This window comes from Hippoglossus stenolepis, chromosome 2 (genome assembly GCF_022539355.2).
Source record: "Hippoglossus stenolepis isolate QCI-W04-F060 chromosome 2, HSTE1.2, whole genome shotgun sequence".
Lineage (NCBI taxonomy): Eukaryota > Metazoa > Chordata > Actinopteri > Pleuronectiformes > Pleuronectidae > Hippoglossus > Hippoglossus stenolepis.
In genome coordinates this window covers 3,029,202-3,054,480 of record NC_061484.1, presented here as the reverse complement: position 1 = coordinate 3,054,480, position 25,279 = coordinate 3,029,202, and the positions used below count along the sequence as shown (strand labels likewise).

Here is a 25,279-nt window from a genome sequence, read left to right as displayed (position 1 = left end):
TCCCATTTACATAACAGTGGTTTGTGACATAACAGCACGTGCCGAACATTTTCCTACATCCAGCTGCAGCTGCAGCAGCACTGGGACTTTGTGGTGTTGGCCATTGTTCCTAACTACTGCAGGATGACATCTGCTCGCTATCCCATAATGGCTTCCATTCAGTCCCCTGCGGGCTGATTGATTATCTGCCTCTGTATTAGTTGCTCCCTATCAGGGTGGACCTACCTCCTGCTGAGCTGCAGTAAGCGGCAGAGCACAGGCCTCCGCTCAGGACTGGATCCGAGCTGCCGCTGCCCAGGGCGCTGGGGGTGGGCGGGGAGGAGGAGGGCGAGCTGGGGTTCGATGTGGCCCGCGGATCCCCGACATGAGTGGAACCTGGTTGGAGGAGGAAAAAGCAGGGGGTTAGATGGTGCTGGTGCTGTCGCAACAAATATAATGGAAATGGTCTCTGTGACGTTAGTGAAGACTGATCCTGTCGTGGAAACTCTATGACATGATCTAATACTATACTGCAAAGACGCAGTGGTAAATGAAAGAGGAGGTCTTAAAATGTAGGAAGTCAAGGGTCCATCTAGGATATTTCTACTTCAGGGGCAATAACGGGCCCAAGTTTATGTTCAACATCCACCCACAATTCATTACTCAGTAAAGCCATTGTCACACATGAACTCCAGAAAATGTCTCCACAATGGGGTCCAGACTTTCTCCGAAGTTTCCCTTTCACACATGAACAACGCAGCAGGAGATTCTCCGCTCGGACATTGTCACAACAACAGAAAGATCTCCAGAGCGAGGGGTGGCGCAGCATGCAGGATGTTTGAATTCTGCTGCAGTAGTTTTGCGTCCGTTGCGTGCAAGAAAAATCATCGACATTCCCACTCACTTTCATAATCTCCTGCTGTATTCTCACGTGTGATCACTCCGACATGATCCCAAGTTTATTACTGGGGGCTGGCAGGAGAAACTCTGGAGAATTTCAAAAGACTGCAGGTGTCTTGCATTCTTTCCACATCCTATCTTTCCACAGTGCTCAGTGAGACAAATGGGAATTCCAAGCAGAGTCTAGGGAACATATGTCAGAATGCCAGAGATGCATGGAAAGAGGCCACCGTACGACTGACATGACAAACTGGATTTTGTCATTAACATCTCAGAAGTTGAACATGTGACCATACAGTTGCTTTAGTCAATACTTTTTTTGATCAACTTAATGGACAAAATGATAATGTTAAACATACAGCTTGTGGTAAACAAGGATTAAGCTTTGAAGCCTCTGACTCATTATTTTGGTTGAATATCCACCAAACTCTTATTGACCCTGGTTGTAGCTGCAGCACAAAGCTGATTGTGGAGAAAAAAAACGTTGCAGCATCCAACAGCATGAAGTTAGTGCATGACTGTTAGAAATGAAGAGTTGAATATCGATCAGCTAAAGAGACAGATGTTTTCTCTTGTGAGAGGAAAAGAAAAAGCTAAAAGTCGTTATACTGGATCTGTAAATAAGCATCTTTTTGCTGACATGTCAAAGAAAAATAGAAAAATTAAAACAAGCAAAACTAATTAGCTGAAATTTCCATTTTATACAAAACACAGTATCAGCAGATATGCAATATGTAGCGTTGTATAGAATAATGAAATACAATTGCTTGGTGAGGGTTTCCTGCAGGCCATGTCAAACTAATCTAATGACATGCTCTGTCATCTAAAATAACTTCAGTAGTTCACAGGTAGTGCAGAGGCACCAAAATACACAACAAATTAAGATGCAAATGAGCTCTCTTGCAGAGCAAACGTGTAATCATCCACAAAGAATTCCCATCAAATGCTTTGCTGCTTCTCAAAATGCAGATTACTTTAATTACCTTCCCTGAAGCTGTGGGTCAAAAATTAGCAAATGAACAACTGCAGCAGAAGTCAACTGCTGTGTGCACATTAGATGTTTCACAATTTCAAGAAGCATCACTGTGATGATTCTTACTGAGCTGCGTTTCATGGTCTGTCTGCTCTCCTGGACAAATGACAAAAACTGAAAAAAAAGTGAAACCAGAGTCATCTGGTGTGGGACAGACTCTGTCAGCACTGACCAGTGACGATGACACCCCAACGCTGACAATGTCCCAGCAGTCTGAATCTCTCTGCTGCCATCTGCCCCGGCAGTCTGATCGATCCAGCCAGCACACAGACTGGCCTGTGTCACTTTACGGCCAAGCCTAAACAAGGTCATTGGAATTTAGAGAAACTGTCCCACAACTGCCAGGTCATAAAGTGCACCAGTGTTTTTTTGTAAGAGTTGATGTGGCTTCATGTCACCACTGCCCACTACTCTATATCAGGACCTGTTAGATGTGGCATCTCAGAGTGGGGAGGGGGGTTTAGTCAATAATCTCTTTTGTTTGCATACCAGGGGTTGCCCTGGTGCTCCCAAGCCCCTTTGGCGCCTTGACGTGTGGATGATATGTCCTGTATGTGCAGTGTGTAACATGATGTAACAGGTCAGTTGTGCCACTGTGAGTGAGTAAATACATTTTTAGCAGGGGAGGCTCCATTATCCTCGTCCAGACATGCGTGAGATGGTCAACCCATTGTCTATATATAGATACAACACCAGCTACACGTGTAAGTAAACACTGCACATAAGGTGGCTGGGAGCCCCACTGACAGATCGCTGTTTCATCACGGGCAAACCCACAATTTACTGTCTATGACATCCAAACACGTTCCGATCTCTCTTGACTCGAACCACGTCTAAATAAAGCTGTTTATGAGGAGATGTTTTGCCAGATCATGGGAGGGGAAACTTCCAGTAAACACATAGATGCCAGGAATTAGACAAAACATGGGACAGTTTACGTTGCACTGTTCCCACTCATCTTCAATTCCTTCTTCCAAATAAATTTGACAAACCTGTCTGAGAGCTGCCAAGTTCCAAGATGTCGGCGGGGACCAAGCAACCAATTAAAAAGCTCAGGTTGTAACAGAGCGAGCTTTTCCTTTAAACACAGCTTCAAACATTAGCATCGAATGAGAAATGTTGGTGAAGACAGACTCTTCAGATTATTAAACCATTACCAACTCATATCAATTACTGTTCTCGTCTGTGGCTCTTATATACGTTTGAATAATTTACTTCACTGTTATTTTTTCATGCAAGCATGAGGACTATTTCAGGTCTGTTAAGTAATCAACACAATCTTCAGACCCATGTTCACAACTTTCCAAAATAAATGCTCTGTAATTCAGCTCTATATGAAGCATTGCAGCAGCAAAGCAAACGTCCTTTACTTTGAAGCCAAATTGCTAAAGAGGAAGTGATTCTATGAATGTTGTTGTCATGAGAGAGAACAGCACCTGTAACTCCTGTGAATGTCTGTGTCAGCCTGATATGGTGAAATAAAAATAATCAGATAATCAAAATGATCTAAAGCGATAAATATTATTGGCCCGTTGGTGGCCCGTTGCCGACCACTGCTGTAGTTGATCTGAGAACATGGAAGAAGACCTTTTCATACTCTGCCCCGCCCCCACTGACTGCTACAGAGCGCTGGTCACCTGTTGATTGACATTTCTATACACTTTCTCTGAATTGCCAAAACACTAAACACATTCTCTAGTCTAATGAGAATTTTTCTCAGAATAGTGGTAGAAAGTACACTACCGTTCAAAAGTTTGGGGTCACTTAGAAATGTCCTTATTTTTCAAAGAAAAGCACAGTTTTTTTTTTTGTGCAATTATGTTAGCACAGCTGAAAACTGTTTTGCTGGTGAGAGAAGCTATAAAACTGGCCTTCCTTTGAGCTAGTTGAGTATCTGGAGCATCACATTTGTGGGTTCGATTATACTCTCAAAAGGGCCAGAAAAAGAGAACTTTCATGTGAAACTCGCCAGTCTATTCTTGTTCTTAGAAATGAAGGCTATTCCATGCGAGAAATTGCGAAGAAACTGAAAATTTCCTACAACGGTGTGTACTACTCCCTTCAGAGAACAGCACAAACGGGCTCTAACCAGAGTAGAAAGAAGTGGGAGCCCGGTGCACAACTCAGCAAGAAGACACGTATATTAGAGTCTCTAGTTTGAGAAATAGAGGCCTCACAGGTCCTCAACTGGCAGCTTCTTTAAATGGTACCCGCAAAACGCCAGTGTCAACGTCTACAGTGAAGAGGCGACTCCGGGATGCTGGCCTTCTAGGCAGAGTGGCAAAGAAAAGCCATATCTGAGACTGGCCAATAAAAAAAAAAGATTGATATGGGCAAAGAACACAGACATTGGACAGAGGAAGATTGGAAAAAGTGTTATGGACAGACGAATCAAAGTTTGAGGTGTTTGGATCACACAGGAGAACATTTGTGAGCAAGTCATAACTGATAGTCACTGCGATTTTACCGGGGAATTGACAATGGACATGCCAAGTCTGAGTTCGATGAGTTGAATGATTTGCGAGAGTTCCACATATACAGACAGAAAGACAGGTAGACAGACCTTTGCAGAATTAGTTGGTATATCTAATAGACCCCTTATGGTGGCTCTAATGTCCAGACTGACACTCACTGCTATAACCAAGCACTGGAAGAAGAAATCATGAAACCTCAGCAGGTACAAGTGCAAAATATGAACAAGAGAAAAGCCTGAGGTTCTGTAGCATGAGTGACCCCCCCCTCCCTTCTTCCCTCTGTCCATCCCTCCCTGTTAATCCCCCTGGCAGGCAGGCACCTCCCACCCAGGGCAGCTGAGGCAGGATCTGTGGTGCCCAGCCCTGATCCCGCCTGTTCACCACTAGATTAAACTGACCTGTGTGAACAGCTGTGGGAGCTGCGCTGCAACTTTGTGGCCACATCTCTCCGGCTATCTATCTCACCCATCGTCTAATCCATCTTTAGCACATACCCAGCACATCTATGGAGGGAGCCTCTTCCTCTAAAGCATGGGAGCTATGTGGAGTATGTGACAAGGGAGATGGGTGGGGCCGGTGATGAGAAGGATGGTGGAGGGCAGGGGGAGTGTGTTTGTGAGTGTAAGGATCAGCCTGACAGCCTGCAGGCTTGTGTGAGTCACAGATTTTGGTCACGGTTTACAATGCAACCTGAAAAACCAATCGAAAGAAAGAAAGGAGAAGAGGGAAAGTCCCTAACAAATGGTTTACATTAACATTTCTTCGGGTGGATTTCATCCTCTGACACAAACCCTTTCAAAATGCCTGGCTGTTGATTTTAGCTGCAGAGAATCTCTTGTTCTATCACAACAAAAATGCACTTAGACTGTGTTTTGTGTGTGTGTTCAGATGGGATGAGAGGAAAGGCAGCTCAGAAAGGTATTACTTTGAGGTCGCAGCTACCCTGCTGCATTAAAAGTTTATAGTCTTTTTCTGTGGTGGAGATTTTATCTAAAGAGACAAAGTGCTGATTTGGAGGGAGGACACAGTCGTACATCCCTGAGCTGTTCCTCTCGGCCAGGTATAATTTGTGCTTTCATACATGCACGTGTACAGCACATGCATGCACAATGCCTATTAGAAAAAATAGCACCTAGTAAAAAATATTCAAACTGTGCGCACTTGAATTTTTTTCTTCTGCGCTTGGACATTTTTGTGCACCTGGAGCACAGAAAATCTGAGTGCAAGTCAAGCATATCTATATGAGGTATATACGAGTGTGAGCGCAGGGTCTTGAGTGAGAGCATTGCAAAATCTAACCTTGAGTTCTATAAGTCATGCTCTCAAACTGAAAGACTACACTCTTAAAACAAAGATAAGAAAAGTAAAGCAGGTCTGTGCTTGGGGTAAAGAAAAGAGTTCTGATGTTAAAAAAGCAAATCAAGTGCAGCTTGTTTCTTCTCACATTTCTCACTTTTATCCTGAATTCCCTCTGCCAATCTCTTACAGACCACTGCAATAACAAGGAGAGGAGTTGATGAAAATGTTATATTTATTTAGGTTGATTTATGGTATGTACAGTAATGCTCTACAAGGAAGTGAGTAATCTGAGCTCTTTTGCCCTGGGTTTTGCCTCTCAGGCTACATGGAAGCTGCTTCTCCACCTCTGATTGGCGGAGGGGTTTAGACCGAGCCCAGCAGATATGCTGATATGTTATTTGCTAGACTGCTAAAAAAAAAGCCTTAAAGAAGCTTGGACTTAAGCATACAGTGTTACATGATCATGTCATAGCGTGCTGCCTTTTATTACGGTGTGTGCGCGCGCACGTGCATGTGGGCTTGTAAGATTGTATGTTTGTGTGTCCGCTACTGCAGTAGTATCAAATTTGTTATTACTGAATAAAAACAAAAGAGAAGTGAAGAGCAGAGAAAAGAAGAGAAGACGTGAGCAGAGAGGAGAGAAGAGAAATGAAGAGAGGAGAGAACACCAGCTGAGATGACAGAAGATGAGAAGAGGAGAGAGGAGTGTGGCAGCTGCAGTGTATGAGGATGTGGGTGGTGAGACGCTTCACTTGAGCATGAGCGTGCTGACATTTTAATGGAATCTATAATACATGTGAAGTGGGTCACTGGATGGGTGTCCTATTTCCACGCCACGAGGCACAAGGTCTCCTCAATATCTCTCACTCTCTCTCGGCTGCTCTGTTTTCTGTTTTTTGATGTAATCACACTAACAAGCGACGTTTGGACGAGAGAAAACTACTGTGCGGACATTAAAGTCTATAAGCTGATGCTCAGTGTGTAAAACTGAAGATGGCATGTCTCGGCATGGAGTATCTTTGAGAGACTTTCATTCAGGCCTCATCCATACTAGTGCGTTTTCTTTTGAAAATGGTGTTTAGAACTGTTGCAACACGCATCACAATGCACATACACACAAATACATCGATCCTTCACGTAACACAATACACATATCCACACACAGACCTACACACCACTAAGAACTCCGACTTGTTATTTAGTATCTTGATGGAATCATTTCCAAACTTCTCAATTTTAGCATCTGTAAAACTCCAGAGTGTGGTCGGCAGGCGTATCTGTAGCAGAAGAACGAAGAATGAAGAAGTAGTAGTGTGGATGTAGCATGAGAGAGTAGGGTGAAATAATATATCTCTATAAGTACTGGACAGAGTGCTGTGAAATAGTTTTACGGTCGATCCTCCCACTAAATATCCCCAAATATCCTAATAAAATGTTGATCAGCTGATGTCATCAACAGGTCAAAATAACAATTGGCCACTTTTACTTCAGAACCACAATGATCTACAATCAACAGGAGGTTACATTGGTCAAAATGATAACCATCCCCTTCTACTTTGGTTGAAGGTAATAAACTTATCACTAGTCTGCTCGTCCTATCTCAGTCTCTCCAGATAAACATTAACATCAATTTGAACACAAATGACTTAGATCTTATGATTTACCGCCACACGTCTAACTATTCGTTTTGACTTACCCATTGTAAGATTTGGTATTCAGTCGGACAAGTCAACCCCCATGAGTTGGTGTTGTGCACTTAACCTGCTGAGCATTAGTAGAGCAAAGCTGGAGAGCACCAGATCTATTATAGGGAATGATTGTAAACTCTAGGTGGCAGTAATGTGTCAAATGTTGCCAATAGACGATTTTATAAATTTGTCATGTACTGGTGTAAGCTCGAGCTTGGCCTACATAGAGCGTAGCTAGGCGAGTTGTTACAGCATTTATTTACACCATTTAATGCTGAACATGTAGGGACTGTCAACCACACGCAAACGAGACAAGTGTTCACAATGTCCCCTTATGTCCCTGACTAATGGTGTTGAATAATGGTCCGAAAAGGGTTTTTGCAGAACATTATTATGTCACTGTGAAATTTACTGTTGACATTTTGGACCTCATCTAGTCATTATTTGATCCAATTAGGCATTTGTGTGAAAATGTGTTGTGCGAGGTCACAGTGACCATGACCTCTGACCTCTTGAAACATCTGGACATTCCTTATAGTTAATGATAGCTGTTGTTGTTTTCTAAAGAAACAGACTGTTGACAACAGTTAACAGGATGATACAAAAATAGGGCATTACCCTTGGCAGGTGTATACACTTTATGTTTTTCATATATATATATATATATATAAAATATATATTTGGATGAAAAAGTTCATTAAAATCAATTTTGCCTCTAGCTGATAAATAAATATAATATGTTATAGGATCTTTCTTGTGATGTTTTCGTTTTCAAATTTTCACTGCTATTACCACTAATTACATTTTCGCAGTATCAATACTATCAAGAGTCATTTCCCTGTCCAGGCACTCTCAGCTGACCTGAGCCGCCCTCGTGTATTTGTTTGAGTATGTCTGCTGCCATTAGAAAGCTCCACTGCTCCATGCATGGTTTGAAGTGAGAGCTCTCTGTGATGACTGCATTATCTTGCCATCCCGTGGAGCTGGAACCCCCTGGGAGTAGCCTTCAAGTTTAACATCCCTCATTCCAAGCTGCAAGGCATGGCTCAAATTCAACTTAACTGAAAGCTCAATTGATCTCCGGTCAACACGGTGCAATAGATCAAGAGTTGCAACATCGAGATAAGAGTCGCTTCCTAATTGGAAGCAGCTGGAATGTAAAGATGATTCACACCTCAGTGGGACTTCCAAGATCTGCTCTGATAAAGGGATGTGCCTCGGACCTGCTTCATTGTTCTGCTATTCCTGTTGTGTTGTGCTGCCAAGGTCTCTGCTTTCAGTAAATCGCTGTTGGATATACACACAAAGAAACTAGACGGTCTGTGATGCACTGCTGCTGAGCCAAAATGTGATCCAATGTTAAAGAATCTCTGTGTGTGATAACACAGGATCTGTTTACTGTACCAGACAAACTACTGCCAAGTAAAATCAAGTGAAGGTAAAGAGGAGACTGACGGCTACGAAAGCTGAATTTCTTCCTTTCTAGCATTTTCTAAATAATACCTGTCACCCGCTCTCAACACATCAGAGCTTTGCTCAAGCTCACTGGGATCTGTATTGACATGGCTGTCATGGTGACTTTGTTGTCAGCTGATGTTAACTAGGTCAAGCTATCAGAGGAGGGCATTATTCCACAGTGAACCCCCAGTTCAACATGCAGTGAGGTTACTTGAGGAAATATAAATAAAAGTTAGGAGAGTAAATCTGTTGATGAGAGATTATAGACTTTATACTCAATCTCTCTTGCATGTCTCGTCACATCTAAGGCTGTTCCCCTCTAACCTCTTTCAACCTCTGCTTCCTTTTCCGCTGCTGTCACTGACGAACACCAGGATGTATTTATAGATGCTTCTTCCTCCACAGACAAACACAGGCCTGTGCTGTTTTGACTGTTACGCCCCTTAACTGTTGCTTAACAGAAGAAAACATTTACCGCTACACGCTTCAGTCTGCATTATACACCTGTCAAAGATGTATCACTTTTTACATGAGAGCATTTGCCTGGCCCTTTCTTTTACATGGGAAATTAGCTGTCTTCCTTTGTGGGAGCAAATGCCACACAGGCATTCATATAGACAGCCACTTGCAGAGCTGTCACACACTGTACATGCTCGTGATGCAGCCCCCCAACTGCCTGGACCTTGTGGGAAGGCAATATGTTCAGCACGGCAACAATTAAGTGCGGGGCCAGAACTGCCACACTCCTGCCCCGCTGCCGCCATTATCAGCGTTTAGAAAAGGGTAAACACACCTCAGGTGTCACAGCACACTCCTCGCAGGGAAAGTGTCCACCCCGCCGAGACATCATGTCGTCCCTGCTGCACGCAGGTCACAGCCTTCCCTCCCACAGCCTCGCTCTCTCTCTGCACCTCTGCATGCTCGCTTCCTGTTTTTCATCTTCCAGGGTCGTGACAGAGCATCTACTTCTCTTGCTAATCCCATGTGTACAGATACTTCCTGCCACTAGACATTTGTTGTGACACACAAAGTAACAAAGTGCGCTCTCCCTCCTTCTTGACCCTCTGCCACCAATCACAACTCTGGCTGTAATTTCCAATGGCAGAGAAATGGTTCCCCAAAATTGGCATGCTGTCAGAGCATTAAACACTTAGCACAAATAGATTTCAGCGTCAGGGAGTAGAGGAATTAAGTGTGGAGCTGAGAGCTCATACCCTTGTTGTCCAAATGAAGATCAATATCCTAATCTGCAAGTTTCCGAGCCCAAACTAGTCACTGGTTATTTCCAGCATAAATTATTCCTCTGAGTGATTATTAAGATTGAGCGACAGGTCAAAGAACCAGTGGTACTCATAACTCCACTTACAGGAGGTAGATCAAATACTGTCCATGAAGATCAGAAGTTTTAGTGAACTACAGAACAATAACTGCAGTAAAATGGTCATATTATGGTCCTGGTATGTGTGGTTTAAACTGTATGAACTTTATATTTTCTATGTGCCGACATACACTCTCTATTAAGCCTCTTGTGCTGTTAAGTTGGAACACTTTGCTTAAACCCCCACATTTAGCATTTATAAGCTCTATGAACCCCTGTGCAGCACTGTGGTGTGGTGGTTAGTATTAGTGTTGCCCCACTATTGTCGGGTTCGAATCCCGGGTCAGTCGGGTCGTAGACACTCAGAAGTGGTATAGATAATGGATGGATTGAAGGTTTATATTCTGCCTATAAATGTTTAAAAGGGAAGGTTAAGTTAAAGTAAGAGTGTTGTTCAGCCCGACCTCTCGGTGTAGATGTTCTTGTATTATTAAGCTGCGTTCAGACTAAAAACAGAGCTGCATTAGACAGATGGAAGTGTGTTTATGTGGGCGTTCTGCTACAGGTACAAGTGAGAAGAGAAGGATGACATACTGTCAAGGAAGTCCAGTCTGAACAGAAACCAAAACACTTTACAGTGGTTTTATGTCCCTGTGAGCCTGGATTTTACAACTGTGGAAATGTAAAATGGTGAAAATCATTGCCTTCTGTCTCTTAAGTAAACAGCAGAACTACGGTGATTTGATTGGCCAGTGTGTTCTCTCAATGTACACAACTGTTAAATCATCTTCAGCTTTTCTGGTTGTGCTAGATGAACTCTGCAGCAGAGTGCTCATGCAAAATAACAAAGTGCCCAAACACAGTCCCTGTGCAAGTTGAGTTTTCTCAAAGTTTAAAGGGCCACTCCACCAATTTTACACATGAAGATCAGTTTACTGGTCAGATGCTTATCATCTCTGGGGCGGGCTACAAAGCAATGACTCTAAAAGGTGAACCAAAGCCGATACTGGATTTACAATAAATATGTTTTGGGGCTTTTTGTTTGTACTGATATAGGGAGGATCCATTAGATGAGGACCCATTAGATTTGTTTTGGTAATTTTCACCAGCATATTTAATGGAACATTTTACAAAGTCAAAATAATATAAATCCTCAACCGTGACTTATTTCAAAAGACCTGCCTTTAGTTTCTTGTTTCTTATCATCTGAGGTCGTCACAGATACATATTATCATTTCTTATCTGCAATGAGCTAATATTGGCTGATATATCCGCTTACTCAATTTATTTGTTTGGCTCAGAAAGCAACAGAAAACTGCAGTTTAAAAGATGCAGGTGTTAACCAGGCAGGTTGAACAAACATAAGCTATTGGTTGCATTATGGTAAATATAGATAGCACCTAGCATTTTGAAGTGTACATTAAAGACTAATGTACATCTAATTGTCCATTTTGACCATATCTTTTCAAACCTGACTCTAACATGTCCTCAACTGTATGGAATACTGAATTGCTTGATTCCCCTTAATCTCCTCTCTCAAAATTGTTTTCACATTATTTTGTCTCATTCAATATGTGAAGTGACTTCATGCAGTGCCCACTTACCCAGAATCCTCAGCTGAGTCACAGCCCCATGCAGACCGAAGAACATCCAAAGAGGGCGGGAGTTGTCCACACACACTTGCATGCCCACATTAGTGCCATTGTGGCTGAGGATGACCTCCCCCTCCTGGTTGACCAAGAAGCCCAGAATGTCACTGCTTTGAAGAGGGGTGGGCACCCGACACACCGCCCAGAACTCCTTCCTGTCCACCAGAGCCTCTGGATTGTAGGGCAGGTCGCTGGGACGCAGCACTGCCGGGTCACAGGATGTCACGCCATAGGACAAGGAGCCTGAGCGTGCTGGGCTCGATTTGGTGACTTTGATGAAGACAGTCTCTCCGGTGCGCAGGGGCCGGTTGGTGAAGACTAGCGTGCGCTCATCACGTGCATGCTCAGATCTCGCCACTGTCTGCTCATCCAGCGTCTTAATGTGGGCGCCGCGCAGCTGATGAAAGTGGAGGTCGCTCTCTAGGGCGGGTGGCAGGAGAGAGGACTGCTGGGAGTTGAGGGAGTTCTGGGGGATGGGGCAGGTGGAGGAGGAGGAGGCTGAGGCCAGGTGGAGGGTGTGGCGGTGGGCGTGATTGTGAGCGTTGCCTCCATCCTCCTGCTGCAGGTTGAGGTCACACAGGCTGACGGACAAGCGCGAGTCGTCTGCTTCGCGCCGCAGGGAGGAGGAGCGCACAGTGGTGAAGGAGCGTGGGCGCAGGGAGTCGGGAGGAACGATCTCACTGCCTGGAAAAGGAGAGTGAGCAGTTGTTAATGGTCTGTTTTGCTTTGTTTAACATTTTGCACGAGAAGAAGTTTACAGTCAGCTGAATCCTTCTCGTGTGCATTCAGTGTTAAGAGGGGCTGAATCTGCAAATAGTCTCACAACAAGATAAAAACTGAAATATACCTACAGTTGCACAATTTATAGGCAATGTAAGGTAGTGCTGATTATTCAATGCTGCAGCAAATTGGAGTGTCACAAAGTCTGGTTCAAGATTAAGAAATTAGTCAGTTGCTTGTATTTCTGCACAGAGTTGAATCTAGGAGGAACAATTCTGCATGGTGTCAGTTAACAAAGAACAAATTACTGCCCTGAAATATCCAGTACGCATGCATGGACGTGTATTGGATGTGTATTTGCAGTGAAATGTGCAGTATCACTCTACATGTCTTTAATAGTAAGAGGTGTGGTCACATGGCCACAAATACACACACACTAACGACTCCACCTCTGATAAGCTGCCTTCAGGTTGCTTAAAGTCTCAACCTACGCTTCGACATGGCTGCTCAAAATAACACCTCTAAATGACCCTCCCCCCTTAACCTCCTCGTCTGGTGTTGGGGGTAAAATTAGCCTGGTGTCCTGACAGAGAGAGAGAGAGAGAGAGAGAGAGAGAGAGAGAGAGAGAGAGAGACTCATGTCACTCTGTGGTCTGGTGCTGTGTGACGTGTGTAGGTCTTAGACACAGAGGAAACAAGAGACAGACCACAAAGGAGGTTATGAGGATACTGAGAGACCCTCCTCTGTCAAATTAGAGGGTGGAGGAGTGAGTGCCGGGTCCTGGGGGGTTGGAGGTGGAGGATGAAAGACAGTGACCAGCCTGTCTCTGGAGAGCCTCTCCAGTCCAAGTCAACCACGGGCCCTTCTATCGGACCACGAGAGACTGACTCCAGATAAACCTCTCAGCTTCAATTACCAGGGCTGTGGGACAGGCCTCTTACTGCAAACTGCAAAGTGCAGCAGTGAAAAGAGAGCAGCAAAGCCCGTTATAATGGCAGAAGCCAAAGAAAGATAGATTCATGACAGATATTTTGTTGTCTGAAATATAGTTGGTTTGAAATTAGTATTTTTCCTTGTGTTGCTAATTAATAACAGCAGGTGGTAAAGTGCTATATGGTGAGACTAGTGTCTTTTCGAGGCTTAATTTAATTAATGCACAAATCAGGTTATATGCTCAACAAACACTAGTACTCAGATGTAATGTGGACTTGTAGTTACATAAATAAAGGATTATGTACTTTATCTGTACACTGTCTAAGAAGATTACAGATAAGACACAAGATTTGTTTTCTAGAGTTGATACAATATTTGTTGAAAAGCAGTCATACAAGAGCTGCCTTAGTAAAAATGTCTTAAAAGTGTAAATCAGGAATCATCTCTATAAAGAATAAATAAAAAAAGGCTACAAATCAGACCCAACAAACCAGGCCAAGTTTCTATAGAGCTGTGAAATCAAAGAAGTTACTTTGGTTGAAGTGGGTTTCAGAAAATAAAGTCCATTCATTTTAATTTCAAGGCTTGAAGGCTGACAAAATAAATATAAAACAAATAGCAAAATATCTGTCTTTTTAAACTACAGGTTTATGTACATAAAAACTCAAGGCAATATCAACTGCAACTCCCAGAGGTGCATCTCACTCCGAGAAACCTGATCCCTCAGTTTAAAGAGGAATTTAACAACAGGCTGAAAAACTGTGGGTTAAGGTTAGGGCTGCCTGCGTCACCTCTGATTGGTGTAAACAGACATAACCAGAAGTGATGTCATGTGGTTCTGAAGTTCACATGTACAACACCACCAAGAAGTTGAACCACTAGAGGTCAGCAAAAACAAGATTTCGAGTGGGTATGAAGTTATTATTGCAAACAACACTTACGCTTTGTTTAAACCTGATAATACAATCTGCCATTTCATTTACTTCACTTTCAGATTCTGCATCACAAACAAAACACAAGAAGAGTGAGGTAACTAGAACTCTAAAGGTGCATTTCACACAACCTCTAATCACTGAATCTGAACTTCTGCTCCATGTAGAAGCTAAAGATTACGCTGTATACAAATCAGTTAATTTTTGATTGCTAGGTCACCTTTGGATGAATTCAGTCCTTACAGCAACAAAAAAAGAATCTGATTAATGCTTATAACCCACTTTCTTATAGCAACAGCAACCAAAGGTCATGGGTATTGTAGTATTTAAGCCCAACTGAATTTCAAAGTTAAAATAGTAGTTGTATTGATAAATAATTATTTAACATTAAGGAAATTTGATTAAAAAGATTGTCAACCGCATGACAATTTCCAACACTTGATGCACGAGACATATCTTGTTCTATACCAAAAAGCATTAAGCTGTGATGTCCAGTTCAGAAGATCAGATGAACACTGGACAAGTCCTTCCAGTATCCAGATCTTCACTAAAACCACCTCTATGAAGTTAACCCTAATGTAAACCTCCGTCATCTACAGAGACAGTGGTTGAATGTGTTGAACTGAACTGGAGACGACGGCAATCTCCTCAGTGTTTGATCCCCTGAGAGCGATGTGTCTGATTTTCTGCATCATCACTGAAATGCTGTGTGATGAGCTTGTGTATCTGTAAAGCTGAGTTAGCATCCCTGCTCCCTCAAAGCCATGTCAACTGTCAATTCATGTTAGCTGCCATCCCGGAACATGACGCTTTGTGATTAATGTTTAATAGAACTATAAGGCCCTGTAATTGTGCTAATTGATTTTTCAGAGCGGCGGTAAATGGGGAGGATGGTGCCTTTGGTGCAGGAGGCAGCTCCCTGAGACTACTATTCAACCATTAAACACCTCTCTGCTCGCAAGTGTGCAGCAGTTAACTGCGAGTCCCTGAGGCTAGCTGAAGATGACTAGCATGCCAGCTCGGATTTCATCTTCTTGTTCCTCTGCTATCAATTCCCCGTGATGGACTCTCAACCTGACTGAAAATGCTCGCCAGAACTTAGCGACAGGAAGTGGAAATGAACAGAGCCTGACGATGTATGGCTCCTTGGTTGGAATTGAACAGCTTGTGTCGTCTATTTCCTGATTTTATGGCATTTCCAATAGACACAGAGCCATTTGCAGAAGGGAGGCCTTTAAAGAAGAAGCCTTAGGGGCCCAATCCCATTTCACCCCTTGGCCCTACTCCTACCCCTTGTTTGCGAGGGTTATGTTGCCCTTCAAGAAGCCGTTACATCATCAGTAGTCGCAGAGGAAACCCGAAACGTCATCGGTAGTCGTCGATGTAAACAGACGAGACAGTTTTGCGAGGGATGTGTAATAACATTGTTGAGATCTTTAATAAACCAATGCTATTGTTTGCATTTATCATGCAAAAAAAAGATCACTAGCATGCTAACACTAGCGCAGTCATGATCGTTTTTTAAGGTTGTTGTGAAAAAAGTGACCATAAAACATTGAAACGATATTAAACTAAGATATCACAATCATTATCGTAATTTTTAAATCCTTATTAATGGGGCAAATAAATAGATCGGTAAAATCTCCATTTGGAGGGGTATAGAGCCATACCCCTTGGCCCTACCCCTCCGTCCCAACAGGTAACATGACAGCCTACATCAGAACGCGCAAAACCAAGGGGAAGGGCTAAGGAGTAGGGCCAAGGGGTGAAATGGGATTGGGCCTTAATATGGCAGGAGCCTCAAATTTTGCTCTCACATGATGAGGGAAGGCTGCTCCTTTGGCCATGCAGTGAGGAGCAGGCACGCTAACTGCTCAACCACAAACCGACCGCGATGCCAAGCTGTCAGCGGCCCACTTGTTCTGAATTACTGAGGGATTTGAATGACATCGCCAAACGAAATTGTGCATTTGTGTGTGCGTCTTTCAGAGCAGGCCATTTCACTGCTGCCCATCACTTCATCCAAAATTGGATTACGTCAGGACAGATGTCGCAAGACCTCAGGGACATGCAGGGGGACCGGAGCTGCGGAGAGGATGACGATATGTCCCGGGGGGAATAACAGCGGATGGAGAGAGAACAGAGAGGAGAGGTAAAGTCGGGGGAAGGCAGGCATGGCAGCATGTGACAATGCTGGATTTATGTTGAAAGCAGTCGGCGGAGGCTTCCAACGAGCTGTAAATCATCTTGCTCGCTTTCTCTCTCTCTGTCACACCAACTTTAACTCAAACGCAGGATGTGTGAACACAAACGCATACACACGCTAAATTGATTCCTCTGAGAAATATAGTCTTTTATCAACTATTTTCAAAAAGCTTCTCCGAGGGTTTATGTTCCTTTTTATATCCTCTCCGTCTTCTTCTGCCTCTCTCACTTTTCAAAGAGAAGTCATTTCATAGTAGCTTTGTCTGCCATGTAATCTTATTTTGGCCCTTTATTCATCAAAGGCTGGTGAAACGGAGGCTCTGCTGTACTGTATGTGCTCCTAATAAGTGTTGTTAGCTTGGAGGACAGAAAAAGGAATGCAAGGACTGTTGGACATCCACCGTGCATTTCAAAAAGCGTGTGTGTGTGTGTGTGTGTGTGTGTGTGTGTCTGTGTCTGTGTGTCTGTGTGTGTTTGTTCACTCAGTGTGAATGTGTGTCCGTGTCCGTTTGTGACCTCACCAGCTGCAGCCTGCTAATCGTGGTGCACCTGCGTTTTTAGCTGATACAGTCCCTTTGTCCTATTGGCCCTTTTCAAATCCACAAATCACAGATGCTCTTTCCCATTGGACGAGGCCAAGATTTTGGCTTACTCTGTGGGAGTGTGTGTGTGTGTGTGTGTGTGTGTGTGTGTGTGTGTGTGTGTGTGTGTGTGTGTGTGTGTGTGTGTGTGTGTGTGTGTGAGACTGTAACCGGGCCATGGAAGATGCAGCTGCTGGCACTGTGAGCCAGAAGGGGTTGAGAAGTGAGTTCATCACCTGAGTCACTCATTTTGACTGGATTTCAAACCGAATGCAGCACCTGTTGGACCGAACCATTAATGAATTCATGCATGGGGAGTGTGAAAGTTACGGGTCAGCTGTTTGATTGGACTTTTGAAAAACCGAAACCCATTTGGCATTAGCATTTTCTCTTTCTCAGTTCCTCCTTTGACCATTTTTATTCAAATAATGAAGCACCTGTCGAGCTAATCCAGAATAAATATGTGGACAAGCGTGGCGGGGGATGGGAGGGAGAGTGGCAGCGTGTCTATTTTGGCCGAGGTAGGCTTTGGCTCGCGCTGTAAATGTTTTTGATTAGGGAATAGCCACAAAGCAGGTTAGCTAATGCTGTGCATGGGGAGGTGGATGGAGGGAGAGGCTGGCTTAGTGGCTTTGCTAGCCTGAGCAGATGGAACGTGCCAGGGGTTTGAGCCAGTGTTGGAGAGAGGGGGGGTGGAGGTGGAGGATTTGCTCTCTCTCACGCACACACTCTATCTCACAGGGCTTATCTGTATCCATACTCTCTGGAGGGTTTCATCTGATGTCAGCAAAGGTGAAGAAAGCTGGAACTGGGAACAGAAAGATGGAGCTCTTGTGAGATTTGAAAAGAGATGAGAGGAGAAAGGAAAAGATGACGAGAAAAGAGGAGAGCAAAATTGGAGACAAGAGGACATGAGGAGGGGATGTACAGTAGATGTGAAGGGAACGGGTCAGCTGGGATCAGCTATGAAGGTAGAAGAGAGAGATGGATAAAGCAGTGAGTCAGGGAGATAACACAGGGTCTTTAAAGGGCGAGAGACTCACAGTACAGCTCAGTGAGTGACCCAGGGATTAGGAAACGAAGACTGTCTGGTCAAGTGAGGAAGAGACCGAGATATACAACAACTGAGAGAGGGAGATGGTGTGAGAGATGAAGTCAGAGGGTCTTTGTACTAGATGTTTGGGATGCTCTTTATTCCCTGGCACTGGCCCAATCCCCAGTCCCTGGTCGAGCTGGGCAGCTTTGAACCCTGGGCTTTTGGAAAGAGCAGCGAGCTCCCAGGGCGACACATGGTCATAACAAAGAGCCAGGCAGAACGCCCGGTAAGTCACAAAAGCCCTGTCCCTTAGGTCATCGGCAGAATTCAGCATGTGCCGCCCCTTCTCTGCCAATCAGCGTGCCAGTACCTCAGCATTAATAACCTCCATCATAAGGTCCTTATTATAAAGCCCCCTGATTTATTCCTGTGCTCAAGCATGCAGGAAGGCTGTTAATAAGCTAATTATTTATTACTTGGAGAGGACTGACGCCCTCACATGCACATCAACGCCTTTGCTGTCATTCATAAATACAGAAAACTGGTTGTGTTACCACTATGCTCAGATCAGACACTTTATAAAAAAGCCAAGGATGAGGGCTGTAACTAAGAATTATTTTCATTATTGATTAATCTGCTAAATATTTTTTCCATTAATCAATAATGAAAAGTAGCCAAAGTAGAATTTTTGTCAATCAAATAGTTTAAAACATATATATATATATATATATATATATATATATATATATATATATATATATATTATATTTAATTTAATTTATAGCAAAGAAAAACAGCAAATTGTCAGATTTGAAGAGGAATGCTTATGAAGGAACTATAATGAACAGTATCATATCAAAATAGTTGTCAATAATCTGTTTTTTTTACAACAATATCAATGTTGACCCAGATCTCAGGACTTGATGAATTTACCAGCAACAATTATGGGAAAGAAATAAAGCTGTTATTAACTTTAAGTACCCTTTAAATCACAGCACATAACAAACAGGGTTATCTATTTTATAATATTATTTCGGACCCTGCTCAGTGATGGCCATCCACTTGCTTGAACTGAGTCATAGAGTAAAAGTCATTAACCCTGTGACTCCTAAAATAAAAGTGTCTCGCAGGGTAGAGTAAGTATTGAGTTGATTTCCTGTGGTTCTGCTTCAGAGCTGCTGAGGCTTCAGGGGATCTTCTCAAAACACCGTGCTTTGAACTACAGTTTGGGTGAAGTCACTTCTTTTGAGCAAAGGAAACACACAGCGAGTTGAGCAAAAACAGGAAACTCCCCATAAATCTGGACAAGTTACCTCTAGTTTACCCCTATTAAACATTATCTGTTCAATTTCACACTGCTGTAAAGTTGAAAATGGAATTATTGAACTCATATCTCTTGTCTGCCTCTGAAGAGAAAATAAGTGCTGTGGAGGATCCAGCCAAGGTACGGTAATTTAAACCTGATTCCAAATGCCAAATCACACAAATTGGGTTTGTTCCTCTTAGCCTCTTGAGCTCTCTAACCAACAAAACCAATAAATTATATGAAGGAAACTCAAGCCAAGAAACACAAAATTGCTGCATTTACTGCGCTTGATGGCTAGAGGACGTTACAACACCAGACCCGCTACCTTTCCCAGACAAGTACAAAAAAGTCAGATTCGCACCGTCTTCTCTGCTTTGTGTGTTTTTGTTGGAGGGTCTGTGTGAAGCTTCAGGATTTGTAAGTGCTGCCATTAACTGGGAGGCTGAATCCTGCCAAGTCAAACACCGATGCCAGACAATAATCAAATTATCATTTCTCCCAGAAGAACAGGAACCCTCATCTGTCTTTCTCTCTCTCTGTGTGCTGGACGACACAACACATGTATCACTTTTGTCATTCCAGATGACTTCACAATAGTAGAGCTCCAGGAGAAGAGCCAGAGCACAGTGCGGAGAGAGCGCAAGTAAGGGCAGCGACCAAAAGTGCAAGAACATCAAGTATTTCAGAAGTTTTTAGTTATTTAGTTTTAGTCCTCTGTATCGCACCCAAGAGTTTTAGTATCAAGCTCATTTAAAGTGTTTGTTTCTCTGAACACTTTTATAATGAATTCTGAATTTTAACTTTGTCTCAAATTAAATGTGTAATAAGTTGTTTATGTTAATTAGCCTCAACTACCCATCGGCAAAGGAAAACATTTTCAACTGACGTGGGAGAAGCAAGCTCAAGTGATACCACCGATGAGGGTTGTGCTAACCCACTTCTCTTTATGCTCTTTCATCAGCAAGGGAAAAAAAAGCTTTATCGCTATTTACTTCACCTATAAAGCCAGAGAAAGAAAACCCTCTGAGAACACGTAGGCGTAGAAACCGGTCTTCTACCTGCATCAATCAGCTGGAATATTTGAATACAGGTGAGGCTTTATCCATAAGAGAAGGCATCGTTGATTTTAGCCTCAGCAACACGGACGTGCTGTGAAAGATCCTGGGCCGGACGACCCTGCCTCTTGAGATGACGCACTGTCAGAGATAAGCTAGCCTTTCCAAAATGGCTGAAAGACGTAAACAAAGAGCCACGCGTGCCACATCTTCATGTATGAAACTGTTGCGCATTTGTCAACTGTGTAGCAGTGTTGAATCACAAGCCGTGATCCCATATAATTGTCAAGCTAATCCGGAGCAAACTTTTCAAATGTTGCAAAAAAAGGAAAAAGCATGTTTCCATGAAATGGTATGGAGTGAATAAACTAGGACACATAGTGTTGTCAGATGGTGGTTGTATATTCTACGTAATGCATGGCTGTAAAAAACAAATACCCAATATACCCATGCATGTGTAATGTTTTTTTTTACTACTTATGTTTCTGTAGAAGTAGCAACAGCTGATCAGTCATGTGAGGTAAATGTTCACCACGCTAATACTTGGTGTAGTTTTCTCCCATTTACCACATTAACTCTTAAAAAAAAAAATTTAAATGTTCATGGGGTGATGGAAACATTTGGGTTTCCTTCCTCCAAATCCACATGTGTCGTCTTCACATAAACGCACATCACTGGTGGGTTGTGCTGCAAAATAAAGTGTGCAGTTACATACAAGAGAGGTAGAGATAGTGATTTGATGTATGCAGAAGATCTATGGCAGATAGAAAAGATTTTAGGACATGGCTGCAACATGTTGTCTGGTTACATTGACCAAAGTGGCTGTTTTCTGGATTTTCATTCATTACGACGGCTTCTCTGCCAGTTACCTAGAGTGACAGCTAACGTTGTTGCTTTCTGATGGGACAATGAGACCTCATTCTGTGGTCAACAGCTCCCATGTAATTCAATCCATCACCTGCAGACAATCTCTCATAACACCGCAGATGTCAGAGGCTCTTTACTGTTTCCACTGCAGATGCATTTTCCTGATGGACTACAGAGATTAAACTCTCTTCCAGGACACTGTGCAGCTGATTTGCTGCTTTGGGGTGACAGCTAAATTGGCCGACTCCTTCTCTGAGTCAGCCTGGTTGAGGTGTTAGCAGCCTCGAGGCGCTGCAATCAGACTTTATTCTCTTGTCCTTCAGGGAAGTCCCACAGAGGGCTTGTCTTGATTAAAGCTCCACTGTGCCTGACTCATACTCATCTGAGTCCTGCAGGCTTCACAACAGCTGGAGTTACTGTTACAAAGCCTCCGATGTAAAGTCCTGCTGTGTGTGTACATAGTGACAGCTAACCATAGGACCCTTAACATACAGTATGTATATATAGAACCACCTTTTGGGATTTTTTTAATTGAAAGCATAAGGGAACAGCTACAGTCTGCCCCGAAGATTATCCTGCTAACCTCTTCCCCCAATGTTGTATTTGCCCAGTTCAAGGCCAGGAGCAATCACCTGCTACCCCAGGCACCTATGAGATGTCACTACATATGACACCTTTTCTCTGTAGCAGAAGCTTTACATTATGCATGTGTTCATCCCCTTCAATGCTGTTAAGAAGGTGAGCTTTATCACAGCCCAGCAGAACGCAGCGGGAGCAAATCAACCCTGTGACAAAATTGCCTTAGCGTCTTTATTCTTATGCTACTATCACTTGCATTCTATACTCCCCTGAATAAGTATATGTGCATGGATTTGTGGTATAAGGTTCATAGCAGGGGTTGCACTGTATCAATCCCATCACCCTATCTGTCTCAGCTTCATTAGCTCGCTGGAGGGTGGGACGTGAAAATCTGAAATTGCTGTCATCATGCTTACAGAGGTGTGAAACCATAAAATCCGCCCTGCCCCCCTCGTTCTTGGTATGTATGATGTATCCCAGTGGTGATTCCTGCGGGGCGGATTATCACATGATACGGCTTCTATTTCAATCTTTCTACATCAAAGGCATTCAAAATGTCGCCCAGGGTCATCCTTCGCTCTTCTGCTTTGGCGCTGACCTCAGAACAGCCTCAGGATGGTGAACAGATGATATATCTCAAGACACAAGGGCACATGTAAGAATGTGCAAAGACATTTTTTAAAATAAATTGGCTACATTTTATGTAAAAGGGTCTTACATGATCTTCAATATTGGCCAAACAAAGCTGCACTGATATAAAATTGTTTTCCTTTCACAAATAGTAAAATGACCATGCAAATGGTATGAGAAAATTTGCTCCTGTTAAGTGGTTGTTGGAGACAACAACGGAGCTAAAAGGAGAGTTGAGATTGAACACATGAATGTTTATTAGATGGACACAAATCAATCAACCGTCTAAGGAGGTAGAGCAGGTTGTCATTTCAGGTGCTGAAGTGTCCTTGGGCAAGATACTGAACCCCTAATTTCCTCTGCTCTGTTTGTGATTGACGTGTGATAGAGATAGTGCTGTATGAAAGTGTGTGAATGGCGAAATGGCAAAATGGCCGTAAAGCGCTCTGAGTGGTCACTTAGACAACAAAAAAGCTAAATACGGACCATTTACCATTTCAATAACAATTTTATGTCAGTGTTGTGATTAAGACTTATTTCCACTGACTATAATAGGCCAATAATCATATAACATGGCCTTCAAGTATTACAAGTCAGACCATACAATCAAATCATGTCTTCCTTTTTTAGTTAATCCAGTTAAACCATTCTTTAATCCCTTTTTGAGAATCTACAGTCTATGCATGGGCTGTACTAAGCTCCATATTAATTGTGTCTTTGGTGAAGGGCAAAAAACGGGATCAAATGAATTTTCTGTGGATTGTAAGATCAGGAGGTGGAAACACTGAGCGGTAGAAGAACAACCTGTGATATCCTGTGACAGGACCTGCCTTCCTTATCAGTCACGATAATGCAAAGCACCTAGCGAGGTGTTCATACTCCATATATACACTGACAGTGAGAACAGGGATCTATTAAATGAAATGGGCGACATAATGCAACAGCTCGAAGGACAAGGAAATGAAAACAGGTAGAACGGCTGATTTGAATCGGCAGTGGAAGCTGCTTCTGAAGGCGTAGGCATGATTGTGTGTGTGTGTAGCAATATCCCAGCTGAATGGAGACACTAGAGACACTGCCAGAGGCCCCATGCTAATTTACACTATGGAGGGGCCACATAAACACACTGTGCAAAATGTCTTTGAGCAAAAAACTTAATCCACCATAGAATTTGAATTCAATCTTTATGTAGCGAGGATTATAGTATTTCCGAGTAGACACAATGAATAATGTCACTCGCTGCTGAAAAACACTGAAATGGAGAGAATTTCGCCTGCTGTAGCTGTTATTGATCCTGGAGGGGAAATTTGGACATCATAGTGCTAAGAATTGATGTGTTAGATGGAAAGAATTGGAGATTTTGAGAGTGTGTGCGTGTGTGTGATACTCTATGAATTAAAGTTAAACGAGGTTTGAAGATAAAATGTCTACAATGGTAACAAAAGATTTTGCAGCAACAGCTAAAACAAAGTTTTAGAAGGGTATTAACACATTGAAAGGTTCAGAAGGAATAAATAAAACAGGTTTTTTGTTTTTTTACCGCTTCTATAGTATAGCTGTTGTGTTTAGTTGAGAATCCAAACCTGGAAAAAAACAAGAGCTTCTCAAATGCTAGATAAATAAGGAGTGAAAGGAAGCGAAAGGCCTCAGATGCGAAAGCCCAAAGCCTTATCCAAGGAATAGGAAAGGTTCATGAAGCGTTACGCACAGAAATGTGATGCACAGAGCTGACACAATTGGCCATTGAGCGTCACAAAGGGCCATGTCTAGTCTAGATGACGTATTTCTATCTTGACCTTCGGTGGCGTTCCACCCCTCTGAACAGGCCCCTGTTTGTGGGGGCAGATGTCAGTCAGACGGCCCCCTCAGGAACAGGAGCCCCTGCTCTGTAGGCAGCGCTGCATATGGTCCAAACATAAAAAGACAGCAGAAATGACTTAAGTAGATCTGGGGAGAATCTTGGGTTTTGATCGAAATGGTGCTTAAAGCAGGGTTTCAAAAGGGTCAGGCATTTTTTAGATAGATGTATTACAGCGGGTTCACAAAACCTAAGTCCTCTGCTATTTGATACTTGAACCATTTTCTGCTCTTTCCTTTATCAGGCCACTGTTTTACCCGTTGGAAAACAGTAATTCATTGAGACAGAGCATGTTGAATATGGCAACAAGACTTTAAGTTATGAACCATAAATTCCTTTTGCCATCAAGGGAAAGGCAAACACAGCAAGAAGAAGAAACCAAATACAGAGATACCATGGAACTAAATGTGTTAAATTCATGAATGAAAACTATGATACAAATAATTATATTTTCAAGGCTATAAAAATGATGTAATAATGTTGCTCTGATTAGGAACACCTTAGCAAAGCTGGTGTGTCTGTCAGTGGTGTTTCTGATGTGCCCTCTTCTTGGAGGAAACAGTTATGGACTGAATTCATCCATAACTGTCCACTAAAAAATCGAGCTTCAACAAAACAGCTAACAAAAATTGCAAAAACATGCATGCAGCACATCAAAAGGTAAATTATGTAATAATCACGTGCGAATGTGGAGGTAATGTTATTGTTATTGCAAGTCATTTATATTTAGTGAATAAGATGAGATTGGAGAGAGAGCGGTTTGATCCAATAGACAGAG

At 42.9% G+C, this 25,279-nt stretch overlaps 1 protein-coding gene across 2 annotated transcripts in view; it reads right to left on the bottom strand.

Moving 5' to 3' along the window:
- The window catches only part of neurl1aa (neuralized E3 ubiquitin protein ligase 1Aa), a 71,800-nt gene that overhangs the window by 3,897 nt on the left and 42,624 nt on the right, over positions 1 to 25,279 (bottom strand). For both annotated transcript variants that reach the window (XM_035182041.2, XM_035182049.2), the window contains exons 4-5: positions 11,754 to 12,482; positions 226 to 375 (exon numbers count right to left, since the gene is read on the bottom strand). In XM_035182041.2, coding sequence (XP_035037932.1) covers positions 226 to 375; positions 11,754 to 12,482 — 879 coding nt within the window. The remainder of the gene's footprint in view (positions 1 to 225; positions 376 to 11,753; positions 12,483 to 25,279) is intronic.